The sequence below is a fragment of the Mercenaria mercenaria genome, chromosome 2 (assembly GCF_021730395.1).
Source record: "Mercenaria mercenaria strain notata chromosome 2, MADL_Memer_1, whole genome shotgun sequence".
Lineage (NCBI taxonomy): Eukaryota > Metazoa > Mollusca > Bivalvia > Venerida > Veneridae > Mercenaria > Mercenaria mercenaria.
The window spans coordinates 48,787,600-48,807,496 of NC_069362.1; the positions used below are offsets into that span (position 1 = coordinate 48,787,600).

Here is a 19,897-nt window from a genome sequence, read left to right on the forward strand (position 1 = left end):
CCTCAGATATACCAATCATGCCCACCGCCCTAAATGGCAATATACAAAACAAGCAATGAAATTTCCCTCAAAATATTTTATTTTCTGCAGTTGCAAATTTCCTAAGCTAGAATGAAGATTTCAATTCAAATGAATGTGGTATAACAACACAAACAAGCGCTAATAATAATAATAATAATAAAATGTGCATACACTGGAATGTTAAACAGTATTTTATTGAAATGGTCATAATTTGTGCAATAAAATCTAACAGAAATCTTACTTATGCTTGTGTGAAATATTTTCTAGATTATTCATCCCCTCAAACCTATCAATTTATAACTGCTCTAAAAGTTTGAAAGAACAAAGCTCAGTTGTACAACAGTCAATGAATGAATTTACAGGGGTCTAGTGTACTAAATTTCACAGAGCAATGCAATGCCCATTTACTGGATATAGGTCAATTCAGGCACAAAAAAAAACCCTGGAAAAAAAATGATGATGACTATGATGATGATTGTGCAAAGTGGATATTGTCTGCTGATGTCTTTTTTTTTTCAAATTTCCAAAAGCATTGTCTCCCTCTGCCTGGGCAACATCAATCATTGCTGTCCCAGATACCATGTGACCATGAAAGTCACATGTCAGGTACAATTATTTTCCTATTTTCGATTTTATTAATCCATAACATAATCATCATTCCCCTTCAATTTCAAGGTTTCAATTACTAAATTCTAATAAGATATGACTGGGGAAAAAAATCTAGTTAAATTATTTGTGGTTGCATAATTATGTCTCTTTACTGTTAAGGGAGATAATTAAATAGGAGATAAATGGTGTCTATGTCAGACAGAAGCCTAACAACTGCATTATCCTTGCTTGGCTGACTGAAAATAATTTTCTGGTGTAAATGTTTCATTTTACAAAACTGTATAATTCGCCTTAATTCACACTTTACTATTATCATAAAATTCGCAAAAATGTTTAGTAATTATTTTCAGGTTTTTTTTTTTTTTTTTTTTTTGACAATTAGGTTAATTTAGCATAACACAGAAATTTTAAACAGAAAACACACAAATACAACCTCATTAACCTTTAACCCAAAAGCATAATAAAAGTTCATTTCATTTTTTTTATTATTTCATTTCCATAATCTTAAGTAAAAGTTCTTTTGGCAAGCATAAATATAAGAAACAGGTACATCAATCATAAAGAAATTTGAGTAATTAAACCTTTCACGGTTGCCACTTAAACCAGATTTCCTAGTTTCCAGCTTTTTTTATTTGAAGTACTGTGAAATCATTAATATTCATGGGGGACAGATTTTCATGGCTGTGTCAATCTAAATGATACAAAAACCTTAAACTTTCATCTTTAAACTTCTAAAACCACAAAATTTAAGTTCCAGCAAAATAACTATTCTTTCAAAATCCAAGGAATTTTGTGCCAAAGAAAAAGTAATTTCAGTTTACCAAAATAAAAACAATTCCCTATTCCTCATTTTGAAAGGAAAAAAAACTATTTTTCATTCTGGAAGGAACATAAAACTGTTTCTCATTTTGGAAGGAGAACTGTTTAAAAGACAAATAATTTCTCATTCTGAATGGAAAACTATTTCTTATTTTGAAATTAAAACAATTTCTCATTTCGAAAAGAAACTACCTGGTATTTCTCACTCTGAAAGGAAACATTTCTTTCTAATTACACTTGCACAGTTTAATTTCAGATTCTAAAAATTGACGAAATCAATAATTTCTTTGGACATGAACATCATTAAAATTTTTGCTGGTTTTCTCTGCAAGATAATTATGCGCATTTCACGTCAAAAAAACTGGCGATAATGATGGAAATACTAAAAATGATTACTACAGTAACTGTTGTGAACAAGTAACAAGAAATTCATAAAAGCTCTTTTTCTGGCACTGAGGCAACCATCACACATTCTTCTCTAGCAAATCTAATTTTATCAGAACCATATAAATGCCTATAGTGCTTATATGATTAGATTAGAAGAAATTTCTGATGCTGTGACCTAGAAATCACTAAACGATATGCATCATAACAGTTTCCACGACACTGTTACTTTCAAATACATGTATGTAACAAAGATGTAAAATAATCAGCTGACTCCATGATGCAATTAAGAACAGATCAAAGTAGTAGACTCAAATTATATAAAACTGAAGACAAATTAACACAATATCATGAAAGCAGATAATGAAGTTTGTACAAATTTGCATAAAGAATACATTAGTATTGTATACAAATATGCAAATTTGGTAAAACATATGGTTTATACATTTATTTTATACAAAACTGTCAAAAGCAGCTGGCATGTACTGATATCAAAACCTTCACATGATTAGAACATCTAGAAAACATGAAATGTTACATTGTTATCGTAAAACATTCTTTTTTTATCAACTTTCAATGTTTACAACAATAGCACTCAAAATTCAAACTTTTAGACTTCTTGTTTGTTGAAATACCAATAAAAATAAACAGTTATATTTATATTAACCAGAAATTATTTATTGAAAGTAATTATATTACTCCTAAAAATTACAGATACAGAACTGATATTATTTCATGGAAGTAATTGCATAAATCCTTAAAATTACAGATACAGAACTGATATTACTTCATGGAAGTAATTGCATAAATCCTTAAAATTACAAATACAGAACTGATATTACTTCACGGAAGTTATTGTATAAATCCTTAAAATTACAGATACAGAACTAATATTACTTCATGAAAGTTATTGTATAAATCCTTAAAATTACAGACACAGAATTGGTATAACTTCTTGAAAGGAATTATTTTACCTGGTAATCCTTAAAATTACAGAAACAGAACTGATATTACTTCTTGAAGGTAATTATTTTAATCCTTAAAATTACAGAAATGGAACTGATATTACTTCTTGAAAGTTATTACATTAATTTTTAAAATTACAGAAACAAAATTACAGAAACATACAGATATTACTTTTTGCACTAAGACATAACCTGCTTGTTTTGTTGTTCCTGTTATAAAGAACAACAGTTACTGCAAAATGAAGACAATTTTTCAAAACAAAGACTTTCACAATTTTTTCTTGTTATGTTATTGTAACCCTACAATGGCTGCCAATTTTCCAAAAGGAGGCAGTAATTTATTTCTTTATTTCAAATCACAGGAACTACTTTTTTTTTGGAAACTCAGCTTCATATCATGTGCCAAATTTTTAATTGTAGAACTCTTTGTTTAGAGCCGAGAAGCTCTACATAATTATTACATAAAATTCAACCTTACTGATTTTGAACGATTTAAAAAAAATCCTGCAACATCATACAAAATAAAAGATAACCCTGTAAAGACAGCATAAAAACTGAAGTTTTCACAGCCAGTATCGATCTAGCTTTTGTAAAGAAATATTAAATAAAATATCCAATAAATATGTAAATTCAGACAACAGAAAGCAACAGAAAATCAACAAAGAAATAAAACTAACTAAAGCAAAAACAACATAATCTGCTAACAAAGATTGCAAAACAATTTAAAGAAATATAAATAAGTAAAAATCTTAAGAGATTAGAGAAGAAGATTCTTTTTAAAAATCTGTAACTTGTTATGTCAAAAAGGCTCATATGACCAATTTTTGTTTCTACGACTGCAGTTTCTGGTAATTTTTTTATTTCTCTGTGGAGAAAAGACTTTTTTTTTTTTTACCTTGATGGGTTGTTGTTTATTTCTACTATTTGTTCTTAACCTTTACCCAGCTAAACTTCTATAATGGACTGATCCATCATTCAATTTGGGCAATACCATTTATTATTCAAAGGGGTGTTCACTGAAAATTAACTGACTGAAAAGCTAACAGTGTAAACCATGATCAGACTGCAAGGATGTGCAGGTTGATCTTGGTCTGCACTGGTCGCAAAGGCATATTTTGCCACCAGCAGGCTGAAGGTTAAAACAAGAAATTGAGAAACTCACACAAGAAACATTTAACATCAATAAAATTTCCTTAAAACTGGTAACATCATTTCTCAACAAATGCTGGTCTGAAAAACAATCCTTGTGACAACACATAACTTTATATACTTTTTTCCCCATAAAAACTGATTCTTTAGAAAAATATTCTTCAAGGAAAAATACACCACAAGCAAAATTTAAAATTCTTCTACAAAACTCCCCAAATTCTGTCATATTTTTTTGTCTATTTCATGCATTTACAATGTGAACTTAAATAAATAATACTGATGTGAAAAAGATATCCGACATATGTTGAAATTTCTAAGAAAGCAGCAGCTGCAAATTGGTTTATCACCGTATCTATCGATTCCCAAACAGAAACGTATTGACCCGTGTCTAACGGTTCCCCGATAGAAACGTATTATACCGATTAACGGCCATTTGAACAGAATCGTTTTATCCCGTGTCTCATAATCAATCGCTTTATTTGCGTTCTTTTCCTAAAGAAACAAATTCCGGATGTTTACTAACTCAAAATATGGGATTTTGTCATCATTATTTACGTAAAAGATCAAGTGGTTACTATTTAAATTTATCGAGTACTTTGCACAGAAAGACACCGGGGCTTTTTCCTACATGTGCACGACGCTACGTCATGGAAAATTACTGAGAAAACTGCTTGCAACTAGCCGTTTCGCGGGGCTTTCCTCGTTCTAAAAATAACAACCATTTGACATCAAAGTATTTTTAAATGTGTTAGGTCATGAAGGTCACGCGTGATACATGCAGATTTCCCCTAAACAACAATTTGTGTATACGATGGCTTGAAATTTATGGCCTTACATAACGGGAAGTGTTAATCAAAACAGAAGGACCGCGGCTTTCAAATATTTTATGACACCCATAGAGTTAATTGCAGCGGAAGTCACCCGTGATGTACCGACGTTTGATCATCAAAATATTACGTAATATTATCTTAAAAATATTTAATTTTTAGCACAAGAATACTGTAGTTGGTAACGAGTCTCGATCTCTGCGGTCTTTTTGCACTTTCAGAAATTTTACGATCCGTTATTTTTGTAGTGTTATTCAGTTTGATGGTTGTTTTTTATATAAATACTTACCAATTCCGATTCGGAAGATAAGTCTATTAACTATAAATCAAACTTTCAAACATCAAAATGAAATTGTATATGAATTTCAATGTGAAAGTAATCCAAAACAGAATTTTATGCCTAAAAATATATATTCCCGTACTTTAACACTTTATATCTTCGAAACTCAAAGAGAAACTACAATAAATTTTGTATCATCGGAAAGAGAATTTAAATTGCTATAAACTTTATATCGACAAAAATAATGTCAAACTTACAGAAAATATTAAAATAATGACATTTTTAACATAAGTATGTGTAATCACAAAATAATGCCAACACCTCTGTTCAGATAAGACAGTCACCTTTATCAGCCATATACCGATTATTGATTATTGATTATCACTTATCAGTGTTATGTAAAAGAGGTTACTTTGGCTTCTGTTCTGTGTGGTAAAGGGTTAAGAGCTGTCAGGAAGAAAAAGTGGTCTATATATAGCTTACATTATTAATAGAAACACACGTGATTGGTAATCAATCTGAACTGAGAATAGAAAATTTATCAGTATGAAAGAGCAGCAGCTGTCTGCCTAGAATTTTTCAGGCATCACTTACACAACTAACTATGTTTGACAACTATTTTTTGAAGCAATTAAAGAACACTTAAAACAGGTTTCCTTTAAAAAGTGATTCATATTTTTTGTGTAAGTAAAAATCCTTTTAAGATTACTCCTTGTAAAACATGTCATCGGTATAACTTAATGACTGAAATGATTTTTTTGCAAAGTATGCTTGCACTGCTGGTTTGTTTGTTTGAAATTAACAGAACTAACACTATTTTTCAGCAGTATTTCAGTCCAATGACATAACCAGTGTTCCTGGATTCTGCACTATTAATAACTGGCTCTATAAGTATAAATTTTTTTCACAGCAGGGAAGTGTCTGAGATGCTTTTGAAATGAAGAATAAAACTGATATTTTACATGAGTTTTTACAAATATTTCAAAGAGGTTTTCTACTCTTTTTTTTTTTCTTTTTTTATATTTCAGATGTGAGATATATGTTTTTCATATAGTCTTGTTAACAAAGAAATATCTGTTTTTACCTAAACATTTTTAAAGAGAATAAGCTCATGAATGCAAAATCAATATTGAGACACAAATTTTTTTATGTAGATCTTACATCTAAGGTGGCGGATGTAAATGTAAGGACAATTGGCAATTTCAAACAAATTAGATACTGTAAAATCAAGTATTTTCATGAGGCTAAAAGTTTGCTTTATTTAAATTTCAAATTAGTTTGTGTGGTTGAATATTTGTGATAAATGGTCAACTTTTGAAATACTGTGAAATTATCAAATTTCGTGGGCATGAAATATCGTGATTTTGGTCAAAACGGTAATTTCGTGGGGATATGAATTTGTGGATTTCAAAGTTTTGAACATAAATGCATGGGAATTTAACTTGTTCGTTGGGATTAAATTTTGTGGATTGACTCCATCACGAAAATTAATCCCCCACGAATATTAATGATTTCACAGTATAGGGCTATTCACAACAACAGATACCATACTGCCAGTATCGATTTTCATGAATACTGACAGCTAAAAATTTTTTATTTTTTTTTGGGTGAAAATTACTGATTTCTGGTATTTTCAGTCTGTGATTTCAGAATTCTCTTATTTGGACAGAAAGCCATTATATAGTACTCGTCAAGCTACCTTAATGACTAAATAATGCTGAAATTGCACACAAGAATATGTAATAAAACTGAAATTACCGACAGTCCTTTCGGGTCTTCCTCCTTAAAGAAGGAATAAAATCCAGATTTATACAAACTAGACATATTTCAAGCACCACTTTCCATACTGTTTTGTAGGTTAATGTAAGTTAAAGGAACTAATCTTAAAGGGGCAAACCTCCAGACTTAGTAATGGGTCAAATGGATTGAAAATTATGACATAAGTTTCATGTCTTAGTAAATGTACATGAAAGGAAAGATGAAACTGGTTAGTGTTCTATTACAGTCTGTGAATTATGAAAAAAAAAAGCGACCTATTGTGTAAGCCATGCAGTAGAGCTTTTGATGTAAAGTTAAAGAAATCTTGATATATTGTATATCTTACACATGAACGATAAGCTAAAAAAAATACTTATTTCTAATATCTAATCAACCACTTTTATCATCAATTTTGAAAAAAAAATGTGATATTGTGATTTTTATTGGGAAGCAAGCCCCTTTAAACAAACTACATGATATTATCTATACACTGTTTATATAAATTGTGTTGAAATACAGAAAGTGTTTGTGCCATGATATAAGCTTATATATGCTTAATAAATGTGTTGAATTATTTGGAAATGTCAATGACCCGTACACCCTGGTGATTTAAAAATGTGGGTTAAATTTGCTTGTTTGTCTAATGATTATGTCTTACTATTTATCTAAGACTAAGGCAAGTCAGTGCTTCTTTGTATAGTGCGATTAATCCACGTTCAACAAAGTGTTATTAAAATTATGCCAAAAAAATAGATACACAGTACAACCTGTTTAAAGAACACACTTCTGAAAATGAAACACCTTTCTATATAGACAGACATTTTACCCTCTTATTTAAGGTAGTGGACCTGTAATGAAAATCTGCAATGTTCATGCGATTTTGTATTCTCAACTGTTATTTCTGCTTTCTTCAGCCATAAAAAAGAAGCCAACACAAGCAATGGCTTCCCTAATGACCGGAGAATGTCGAAATCGAATAGAGAGAATTCGTTTTGGAATGGAAAATGCAGACTGTCATTACTAATTCACCACCTTAAAGGCACTGACCTCCAGATTTGGCTAAAAATAATCTTTCTTTCAAACTGAAGTTTGGTCATATTATGAACAATAGAACATGAGTTTTTGTTTCTAAAATGTTTAAAAAATTCCAAATCAAGAAAAAAAGATGACCGCGTCGGGAATCAAACCCCGGACCGCCGCGGCAATAAAGACATTTTCCAGTCATCGTAACCAATAGTGCTATAGCGGAGTTAGTGAATTATGACTTCAAAATATAGATATTTATAACTGAGACAGTTTACCTGGAGTAAAGTGTTACAAATACTTTTCAATTTTCATCATAAAAAGTAGTAAAAACAGCAAATTCTCATGTGTTTCCGTAACATATAGTTTGTCAGTAATTAAGTTTTAAAGCCTTCTTAAGAAATTAGCATTTGTTTCCAGATATCTAAAAACAAATTTTGTTGTTGTTGTCGAATGATGTGGAGGCCAGTCCCTTTAACCTTCTGAGAAAAATAACCTCTGTACACCAAACAAAATCAAGTCTTTCCAAAGGTGTTCACTCTGTACAGGTTACACTGTATATAGATGAGCAATGGAATATAACAACCTAAGAGTTCATATGTACTTCTTTTCTTCTTTTCAATTTCATTTATTAAGACGAAGAATGGTAGCCTAGCAACAATAGTTAGAATATCAGCTAGAAATTCACAAAGGCAATATTGATGTTTTTGTATATTCTTTTAGAGGCTGATTTAAGGAACAAACTGACACACGACACAAAGTTAGATCTCTGTTACAACACTCAAAATTAGATCCCACGTTTGATTAATTACATGAAATTTTGTAATTACCTCCCTTGAATATAAAAGTATTCAAACAGCGGACTATTTCCTTTGATTTAAAAACACTTCCTAGTTTAACATAAGTTTATCTTGATTTATCGTGTATTGAATAATAAATGTATATGCAACTAACCATGATTTCAGAGTTCCAGTATTGGCATTCAAAACGAAGTTGTCCCTCTTCCTGATATGCTAAAAGCATAATGTACTTTTGAAATAGATGCATGTAATAGAAGTGCTCAATTCTCAAAAAAAATTTGTAATTGAAAAAAGTGTGTATCCCACTTTTTTACACGGTGCCACCTATGCTGCTTTTCCTGAATGTAGGGAAACATGATCTTTTAGCAGTCATATACACTAAAAAGCAACCTCTTTTTCTATATTAGGCGTAAATAAAAAACTGTTTGTTTCCGGTATCCCGACCTACCCTAAATTTTTTCAGCCCGACCCTAAATGTTTTTATGGCCTTGGAGAATAATTTTTTCAACTTTTTGACAAAAAGTTGCAAAACTGCACTTTCTATGCTTTAAACATGATCAGTGATGTTAGAAATCAACTTACTGATGCTTCTAAAGGCATAACCCTCTTATCTGTATTCATTTTTTGATAAAAAATAATTTCCGAAAAGTCCCACCACCTACCCTAATTTTTTTAGCATGTTACCGGAAACAAAGAATTTTTTTTTTAGGCCTTAAAGTCCTTTTGTTAGATTTATATTAAAGAATTTTCCTCAACGTTAAACAAAAAAAGATTCTGTGAGCAAACACTTATAACAGACAGGCTGGAGGGGTATTTCTCCCACTTTTTATACTTTTTTTTGAAAAAAAAAAAAAAAAAAAAAATTACAGGACTAATTTATTTGCACAGAAATAAATGAAACTTGTAAGACATATCTTGCTGTTACAGAAATAATCTGCTTTGTGCAGTATTTTAAACAACTACATTACAGGGCTTTAAAGTATCACAAAAACATACAGTGCTAACGTATCACAAAAATAAATACAAAATGTGTACACTGTAAATAACTAAATAAAAGATCAAATTGCTTTAAATGCACAGTAGTCACTATAAAAATCACAGAACAACAGAAGTATAGACAAAAATCATCAATATTTAAAATGGATTCCAGAAACAAATTTAGCCTTCATGATAAATTCTGCAATATTTGCAAGTTTTCATGATTAAGCTATAGCACTCTGTAAAATTCATTCTTTGTACATATATATATATATATATACATATCCGTAGCATATATATTTTACTCCTCAAAATGTGCCTGTCTCTTGCACGATTGTAAACACATCAAAATTCGTCCGCCGTTCCTCTTCAAGTTGGGCTTGTTTTTCTGTCATTCTAATGATTCCCTCATGATTTGCTTTATCCCGCTGCGATTCCGAGATAGAGCTTACGAGTATAACTTTGTTATACGTACGCCATTTTTTGCACAAAGTCAGATACATTTTACACTGAACATACATAAAGACCACACCACCGGTAAAACCGATTGCCACCACGATTAATTTAGTCCAGAATGGCCAAAGTAGCGAGCCAGCCTCTACTTCCTCCGTTGTTCTATCGATTAGCACATACAGGGACCATACAACGCACGTAATCGCTATCACATGGAATGTTACGCTGCATACAACCTTACGTCGTTCAGCAGGCGTCATATCCAGCCTCTCCCACTGAAACGATACAAAACATATTAAATTCTCTACGTACTGAGTGCAGACAACCAGGCAAATATGGTAAGTCTATTTCTGGTTAGTTCATTGACACACTTTTAGATTATTCTACCATACATGTTATCCCAGATATTTTGATACTTCTATGCACATCAACATAGTTATTATTTACTATATCTGGCACCATACATGCACCATGAAATTGTGCATACCTTTTTCATCTGCTTGTTCACATACAACACATATAAGAATCAAAATTAAATATAGCAGGATCATACTGTAATATATCTAAACACTTGGTTATAATGTCGCTTGTAATAATTCACTTGGGCTACACCCACTCGATATTAGTCTGCAGGCATATATATATAGTTTTTGTTGGGTTTGACTTCACAAAGACACAAATATGTCATATGGCTACTTTCCAGAGGAAGACCCTACGTGCCCCTCTGGCATTATTTCATCACAGGCGTGCACTTGGGTAGAACCATTGACCTCCAGTATGCCAGCTGTATGGCTTCCTCTTTAGAAGATCTCTAAGACCCAAGAGAGGCTTGAACCTATATTGGTGAGGGGCAAGTGATTTAAAGTCGGTGACCTTAACCACTTGGCCATGGAGGCCCCTTCCACAGACATACGACTTCTTCATATTGTTTAGGTATATCAAAAACAAGAGCTGTCTGATGACAGCGCGCTCGACTATTCGAAGAATTGATTGAAGAATGGGGTCAAAATATTTCCACAGATATTCAGACAAAAGAAATAAATAGATTAGACAAACAATGTTCCTGTATTTCTTTGATTTCGATAAGTCTTGCACTAAATGGCAATGTATGAACCAATTTCAAAGTCCAAAAAGGGCCATAATTCAGTCAAAATAGTTATGTACTCTTGTCTACAGATGGAAATCATAATGATAAACAAGTGTTCAAAGTTTAAAAGCCATATGTCAAAAAGTTTTGACAAAACGTGGACTTGTATGAAAACAGAACCAATTTCAAAGTCCAAAAAGGGCCATAATTCAGCCAAAATAGATGACAGAGTTATGTACTCTTTCCCACAGATAGAGAATATTATACTAAACAAGTGATAAAAGTTTCAAAGCCATATGTCAAACACTTTACAAAAAATATGAACTGGTACGAAAAACTTAACCAAGATTTCTAAGTCAAAAAGGGCCACAATTCAGCCAAAATCCATGATGGAGTTATGTACTCTTGCCTATAACTGGATATGGTGATGGTAAACAGGTGTTGAAAGTTTCAAAGCTTTATCTCAAAAGACTTTGTCAAAATATGAACTGGTACGAAATATTAACCCAGATTTCTAAGTCAAAAAGGGCCATAATTCAGCCAAAATCCTTGATGGAGTTATGTGCTCTTGCCTATAACTGGCCATGGTGATGGTAAACAAGTGTTGAAAGTTTCAAAGCTTTATCTTGAAAGACTTTGTCAAAATACGAACTGGTACGAAAAACTTAACCAAGATTTCTAAGTCGAAAGGGGCCATAATTCAGCCAAAATCCATGATGGAGTTATGTACTCTTGCCTATAACTGGCCATGGTGATGGTAAACAAGTGTTGAAAGTTTCAAAGCTTTATCTCAAAAGACTTTGTCAAAATGTGGACTGGTACGAAAAACTTAACCAAAGTGTGACGCCGACGCCGACGCCGACGCCGTGGTGAGTAGGATAGCTCTACTTATTCTTCGAATAGTCGAGCTAACAATAGTTCTGCTAAATATTATTTCTTAATCAAGTTCTATTTCTTTATTTAACCATAAAACATCAAAGGCGGATTTACTAGGAAGAACATGATGCTTCTGCTATAAAAAGATCCAATGGATAATAATTTAATATTGTTAGAATAATAGAGCTGCCTCACAGAGCTTCATCAGACATATCAAAGATCAGACATATCAAAGACATACTTCATAACAACTCTTGAGCCAACTGTGATAGCATGGCTTATAGAAAAGATTTTTTCCAAAGAATTTTCAAACAAAGAATCTTGGTTAAAACTTATTTACATAAAATTCAACAGAAACATTTCCTGTATTAATTTGTCTATTATTTTGTTTTTATAAGGCGCAAGGCCTTAATTCTCTAGGAAATGTTTCAGGCATGACCTGGGTTCTGTAACGCTGCTGGATGTCTAACTAAATAGGAACAATTCTGAATCCCTTGGGGGTGTTTCTAACCCCTAAGGAAGAAAGTAAGGAAGAAAGGAAAGTGCAACCTTGACCATTCTGCCATGGAGGCCACCCCTAACCCCCTCTACCACATGTTATTTGAAAAACCTCATAAAACTGTCCATATATATAGTTAGACTGTAACTATAAAGAAAGCAAATGTCAAAATCCACCAGAGAGTTTATATACATTATCATAATTTATTAATAATAATAAGCCAACTCAGCAGAAATTTGCTATGTACGACAATTGATTTATTTGTAATTAGCAGTTACTGTGACAGGTCAGTATAGGTAACATAAAGCCAAACCTGCTGCCCACCTGTCCTGTCACATTTTTGCTAATTACGCCCAAGTCATTCCCTTTACATGTACCAAATATTGCACACATAAAATACTGTATAGAATGCAGGTCGGTAGCTACAAGTAACTCAATTTCCATACAAAATTAATAAGAAACAAGAGCTGTCACTATTAGTGACAAATGCCCCTGAAGCGTGTCCAACAAAAATAATGACTGCAAGCAGAAAACTGATATGTCAAATTGTGACATTGACCCAAGAGATCCGGGTCATTCACATGACACACCCTTGGGATTAGATGAACATTTGTGCAAACTTATTTCAAAATCATTCCATGTGCCAAAAAGATATGGACCAGACACGAAAAAAAAATCAAACATCATTTTGTGACATTGACCTGAGACACCTGGGTCATAAGTATGACACACCTTCTCAATATGGTTAACATTTGTGTCAAATTATTTTCAAATCCCCCTATGAATGTTGAAGTTATAGACTGGACAAGAATTCATACACACACACGGATGGACAGTGAGATTTTAATATTCCTGCCTTTGGGGGCATAAAAATATGCTCGGGCAAAGGTTCATGTTTAATAACTTCCTGCTTCACTAGCAGTTAATGTTTTCTTAACTACATATCAGACACCTACACATTTATATTATTAGTTATAAATGACCAAATACATGGAGGCATCAAAGTTCGATCGTAAAATAACCGCAATATATTTATTGTGAACCGCTAAAATGATTATTTACATGTTTACCATAAATATAATAACATCAAAAAGAGTTTATTTTATTTATCAAGCAACTGATGTCATCCTTTGTGATGTTTACAGGCAAAATGTTTTATTACCGCCACATGTCACAGCCATTGCTAATGACAACGTTTATGTATAATTTTGCGATAATAAAACCATTTATTACTGTTAATATGACTCCTAATTGTTTACGTGTAACTGAAAAAGGTCATTATCATAGCATTAATTGTTTGTTATGCAGCTTTGCATTATCATAACCTGTTGGTAACCATTAAAGTTCCATAACGCTTTCAGTTTTATGTTAAAAGCAGATCAAGAAGCTGTCTAAATAAATGTTATGCATAATAACAATTTTAGACAAGAGCTGTCAGAGAACAGCAATGCCCAACTTTTTTCAATAGCTTAAAATAATATCATTTAAAAAAAGTTTACGGAATTAACACTAAAATCGAAAAAGGGGCATAATTTTGTTAACATGCAAAACAGAATTATGAACCTATACAATGCATGTCAGATCAAATGCTTACGTCATAACCAACAAGAGCACCCACCGCCTTGTGGGTGCAGACGCTCATCTGATTTTTCTGTCTCTGTACAACAGAAATATTGTCCTACCCATGATTTTCAAAGTCCAAAAAGGGCCATAATTCTTGCAACAAGAGCCATGTCAGACATGGCTAATCCCCCCACCGGGCAGCTGTATTTGCAAATGGAATGTTTATTTTGTGGTTGTTTAGTAATCATTGTAAGTCTTTTGTTTTTTAAAGTCCACAAAAAAACTCCTTACTAGGTAGAGATACCTTATATATAATAAAATTAATAAAATACACCTAAAACTGGAGAGTAACATCTATGCTGTACCACAGAAAAGTGGTCTTGTTTTTTCCCTAGGGTCAATTATAACAAGAGCTGTCCGTAAGACAGCCAAGCTCGACTATTCGAAATATTGTCACAGAAGCAGGAAATTATTACCCAAAATGTTAAATATCAAAAGAGTTTTAAGTTCGAAAGGGGACATAATTTGACCAAAATACATATCAGAGTTATGGGACTTGATGTTATCAACTAGTTTTATAACCCCGAAGAAACATGTTAAGTTTCAATTCAATATCTGCATTAGTTTTGGGGATAGTAACTTGCATGTTAAACTTTAACCAGAATTTTCTAAGTCCAAAAGGGGGCATAATTTGCTCAAAATACATGTTAAGAGTTATGGAACTTGACCCAGTGAGGTTGGTAATTGACCTTGAAAAAGAATAAATAAGTTTCAAAGCTATATGCCTTTTGGTAATAGCCGTATGTACTTGCACGCAAAACTTTAACCAGGATTTTCTAAGTCCAAAAGGGGGCATAATTTGCCCAAAATACATGTCAGAGTTATGGGACTTGGTGCTATCAACTAGTTTTATAACCCCGAAGACACATGTGAAGTTTCAATTTAATATCTGTAGTAGTTTTGGAGATAGTTACTTGCATGTAAAACTTTAACCAGAATTTTCTAAGTCCAAAAGGGGGTTAATTTGCCCAAAATACGTGTCAGAGTTATGGAACTTGACCCAGTGAGGTAGGTAATTGACCTAGAAAAAGAAAAAATAAGTTTCAAATCTATATGCCTTTTGGTAATAGCTGTATGTACTTGCACGCAAAACTTTAACCAGAATTTTCTAAGTCCAAAAGGGGGCATAATTTGGCCAAAATACATGTCAGAGTTATGGGGCTTGACCCAGTGAGGTAGGTAATTGATCTAGAAAAAGAAAAAATAAGTTTCAAATCTATATGCCTTTTAGTAATAGCTGTATGTACTTGCACGCAAAACTTTAACCAGAATTTTCTAAGTCCAAAAGGGGGCATAATTTGGCCAAAATGAAGGTCAGAGTTATGGGACTTGGTGCTATCAACTAGTTTTATAACCCCCGAAGACACATGTGAAGTTTCAATTCAATATCTGCATTAGTTTTGGAGATAGTAACTTGCATGTAAAACTTTAACCAGAATTTTCTAAGTCCAAAAGGGGGCATAATTTGCTCAAAATACATGTCAGAGTTATGGGGCTTGACCCAGTGAGGTAGGTAATTGATCTAGAAAAAGAAAAAATAAGTTTCAAATCTATATGCCTTTTAGTAATAGCTGTATGTACTTGCACGCAAAACTTTAACCAGAATTTTCTAAGTCCAAAAGGGGGCATAATTTGGCCAAAATGAAGGTCAGAGTTATGGGACTTGGTGCTATCAACTAGTTTTATAACCCCGAAGACACATGTGAAGTTTCAATTCAATATCTGCATTAGTTTTGGAGATAGTAACTTGCATGTAAAACTTTAACCAAAATTTTCTAAGTCCAAAAGGAGGCATAATTTGCTCAAAATACATGTCAGAGTTATGGGACTTGACCCAGAGAGGTTGGTAATTGACCTAGAAAAAGAATAAATAAGTTTCAAAGCTATATGCCTTTAAATGATAGCTGTATGTACTTGCATGCAAAAACTTAACCAAGGTGTGACGCCGACGCCGACGCCGACGCCAGGGTGAGTAGAATAGCTAGACTATTCTTCGAATAGTCGAGCTAAAAATGTTACAATATAAGTTATTTATAGTAACAACTAAGGGAAGTTAATCTTAAAAAAAAAAAAAAAAAAAAAAAAAAAATTGCAAGTCCACACAAAAATCTTTATCAGGAAGAGACTGGTCAAAATACACCTCAAAATTGGATTTAGCATGTTTGTTGTACTACAGAAAAGTGGTCTCGATTTTTCCCTATGACTAGTAATGAAAAAGTTACAATAAAAGCTATTTAAAGTAACAACAAAGGGAAGTAATTCTAAAGAAGGGAACTGCACATGACACTTCGTCTCATGATGGTGTATAATTGTGCCAAGCTACATCAAAATCCCTCTATGCATGAAGAAGAAATGCTTCGGACAAAGTCATTCTTGTATCTGACCTTTGGCCTCTGTGACCTTGACCTTAGGCCTAGTGACCTGGATCTTGCGCATGACACTCCGTCTCGTGGTGGTGAACATTTGTGCCAAGTTATATCAAAATCCCTCAATGCATGAAGAAGAAATGCTCCGGACAAGGTTTTTATTCTTGTATCCTTTGACCTCTAAGTGTGACCTTGACCTTAGACCTAGGGACCTGTTTCCTGCGTATGACACTCCGCCTCGTGGTGGTAAACATTTGTGCCAAGATATATCAAAATCCCTCCATGCATGAAGAAGATATGCTCCGGACAAATTTTTTTAAGAAAATATGATAAAGGGGAATAACTCAAAAAATAGGCAAGGTAGAGTTATTGTTCTTGCACACTGCACTTCCTCCCAATGTGTTCTATCAGTGTATGAAGTTTGAAGAAAATCCCTCCAGTACTTTTGGGGTTATGCTCCGGACAAAATGTTTTAAGAAAATATGATAAAGGGGAATAACTCAAAAAATAGGCAAGGTAGAGTTATTGTTCTTGCACACTGCACTTCCTCCCAATGTGTTCTATCAGTGTATGAAGTTTGAAGAAAATCCCTCCAGTACTTTTGGAGTTATGCTCCGGACAAAATTTTTTAAGAAAATATGATAAAGGGGAATAACTCAAAAAATAGGCAAGGTAGAGTTATTGTTCTTGCACACTGCACTTCCTCCCAATGTGTTCTATCAGTGTATGAAGTTTGAAGAAAATCCCTCCAGTACTTTTGGAGTTATGCTCCGGACAAAATTTTTTAAGAAAATAAGATAAAGGGGAATAACTCAAAAAATAGGCAAGGTAGAGTTATTGTTCTTGCACACTGCACTTCCTCCCAATGTGTTCTATCAGTGTATGAAGTTTGAAGAAAATCCCTCAAGTACTTTTGGAGTTATGGTCCGGACAAAGATCGTTGCGGACGCACGGACGGACGGACGGACGCACGCACGGACGGAGAGCATTTCTAATATCCCCTTCACCTTTGGTGGGGGGATAAAAAAGCAGGATAAAGTTATGTTTCTTGCTGTAGCCATACCTTTAATAGTTTAGGAGAAAAGCTGACCTAAACATAAAACTTAACCAGGCAATGCCAACGCTAATGCCGATCAAGTGATGACAATAACTCATCATTTTTTTTCAAAAAATCAGATGAGCTAAAATTGGCTAAGTCAAAAAAGAGACATAGCTTTGTAATAATTTAAAAACAGAAACAGTTATGGAACTGGTAAAATGTATGTCCGATTATCAAAGTGGACAGGGGTGTGAAGTTTCAATCCATTCCCATTTATTAGTGGGTACTGGGATACCAGCTTACATACAACAACTTAGCCAAAAATTGCTAAGTCAATAAAGGGGTATAATTTTAAAAACATGAAAAATAGAGTTATGGAACCTTAGCAACACATGTCAGATCATCAAAGTGAATAAGTGTGGAGTGAATCCATTCCCACATTAGGTTACCAGCTTACAGACAAAACTTTAACCAAATTGGGCCGCTGATGCGGAAACAGACACCTACAAATGGGTGAGTGCAACAGCTCTATCTATTCTTCGAATAGTATACAAAACAAAAAATTTATCACTGGTCGAAGGTGCAGATGAAAATAAATGGCATTTGAGTAAATGTTGTTGCGGCAACTCAGAAGAGCCAGGTTACCATCAAAACAGATACACTTATTCTAGATATTTCAATCTGCACCTTTTCAGCCAGAAAAAGATTCTTATATTACAATACAACAATAACAAAGGTAATTTTAATTTTCGTAGAATAATCATCACAAATCTAGGTCATCAACAGCTAGATGTCGTGACTTGAGCAGACTGGAGTTTACCGATCAATTATTGCAATGATGCTTGCTGATTAATACGCCCTAATAACAGCATTTAAGTCAATTCAATTCCACTGGCTATCATGTAGTACTCAGCCTGAACTGAGAAATTAATTAGAATTTTCCTATGTGTGTATGACAGTTTATATAGTCCTGATAATTTTCCTTTGTTCTTTTTAGTTATATAATTTTATTCAATAAAAGAAGTATCTACATGTCTTCGATCCAGGCAATGCTATAAATCCTATAAAGAAGTCGTATAAATCCTACAGACTTGTAAGTAAAATGTAATTTATACTTCTTCATGCAAGAATACCAGACGCCTATAGAAGCCTTACAACTTGGTTTGCTTTCCTGAGGGTTTCAACAGCATATCATTTTTTTCTCTTTTAGTTAGGTTCAACGTCACACCAACAATATAATAGGTCATATCGCGACTTTCATATAGGTCATAATTATGACGACTTTCAAGCTTTTAATGGTGAAGACCCTAAGTGCGCCTGCAGGCATTATTTCAGGAACAAGCCAGCATCTGTTTAGAACCTCTGACCTTCCATCAGCCAGCTGGATGATTTCCACATATTAAAGATTTGTACACTCAAACCAAGGTTTCAAATCAACAGTGGTTAGAGGCAAATAATTCAAAGTCAAGTGACCACCTGGGCATGGAGGCCTAGTAATTTCTGGAGTCTTGGGAACTAATTAATCATTTACACAAAATTTAACCTTTTAAGGCTGAAAGCAACACACAGAATTGTCTCAAACCCTCTTATTACTCAGACTTCAGCAATGGGTTTCCAGAGATGCAAATCTCAAATTATTGAAGACACATGACCGACCCACGCTGAGTTTGAACTCTAAACCTTTGCAAAATTTCCCCCCCCCCACAAAACTGAAATTGAAAAGAAGGATTTTAATAAACTGTTATTTTTTATATTCGTACTATGAGACATTTCTTCTTAACAAGTGTTTGAGCCGCACCATGAGAAAACCAACATAGTGGTTTTGCGACCAGCATGGATCCAGACCAGCCTGCGCATCCGCGCAGTCTGGTCAGGATCAGTGCTGTTCACTAACTGTGTCACTAATTGCAATAGGCTTTGAAAGCAACCAGCATAGATCCTGACCAGACTGCGCGGATGCGCAGGCTGGTCTGGTTCCATGCTGGTCACAAATGCATTATGTTGGTTTTCTCGGGAAGGGGTTCAATTTATTAATCCTGTAAGATAATACCTCTCGGAATGGTTTTGTTTTCTTTGTCATCTGGTACTCGAACTGACACAGTTCACATGACATCTTGTCCGAGCTTTTTATCCATTTCTGCAGACAAGCCTGATGTATAAACTTGAGGCTGCCGGCGCACAGACACGGAGACACTAGCGGAGACTCTTTCTGGATTTCACAAGTATCACACTGACAGATTCGACACACGTCCACATTTGACATCGACGAGTCACATCGTTCTGCCGATATTGGCGTAGGCGAGTTAGGATGAAGAGTTTCCTGAAATAGTCAAAAAACATT

At 33.6% G+C, this 19,897-nt stretch overlaps 2 protein-coding genes across 5 annotated transcripts in view; both read right to left on the reverse strand.

Annotated features, from left to right (window-relative positions):
- Nucleotides 1-19,897, reverse strand: part of LOC123563897 (voltage-dependent anion-selective channel protein 2-like) — a 372,548-nt gene that overhangs the window by 221,621 nt on the left and 131,030 nt on the right. The window lies entirely within an intron of this gene.
- LOC123562184 (E3 ubiquitin-protein ligase MARCHF8-like) overlaps nt 62-19,897 on the reverse strand; it is a 57,649-nt gene continuing 37,813 nt past the window's right edge. For all 4 annotated transcript variants that reach the window (XM_053536548.1, XM_053536550.1, XM_053536547.1 and 1 more), the window contains 2 exons: nt 19,607-19,876; nt 62-10,341 (listed from right to left, as the gene is read on the reverse strand). In XM_053536548.1, the coding sequence (XP_053392523.1) occupies nt 9,922-10,341; nt 19,607-19,876 (690 nt within the window). In that variant the 3' untranslated portion in view covers nt 62-9,921. The remainder of the gene's footprint in view (nt 10,342-19,606; nt 19,877-19,897) is intronic.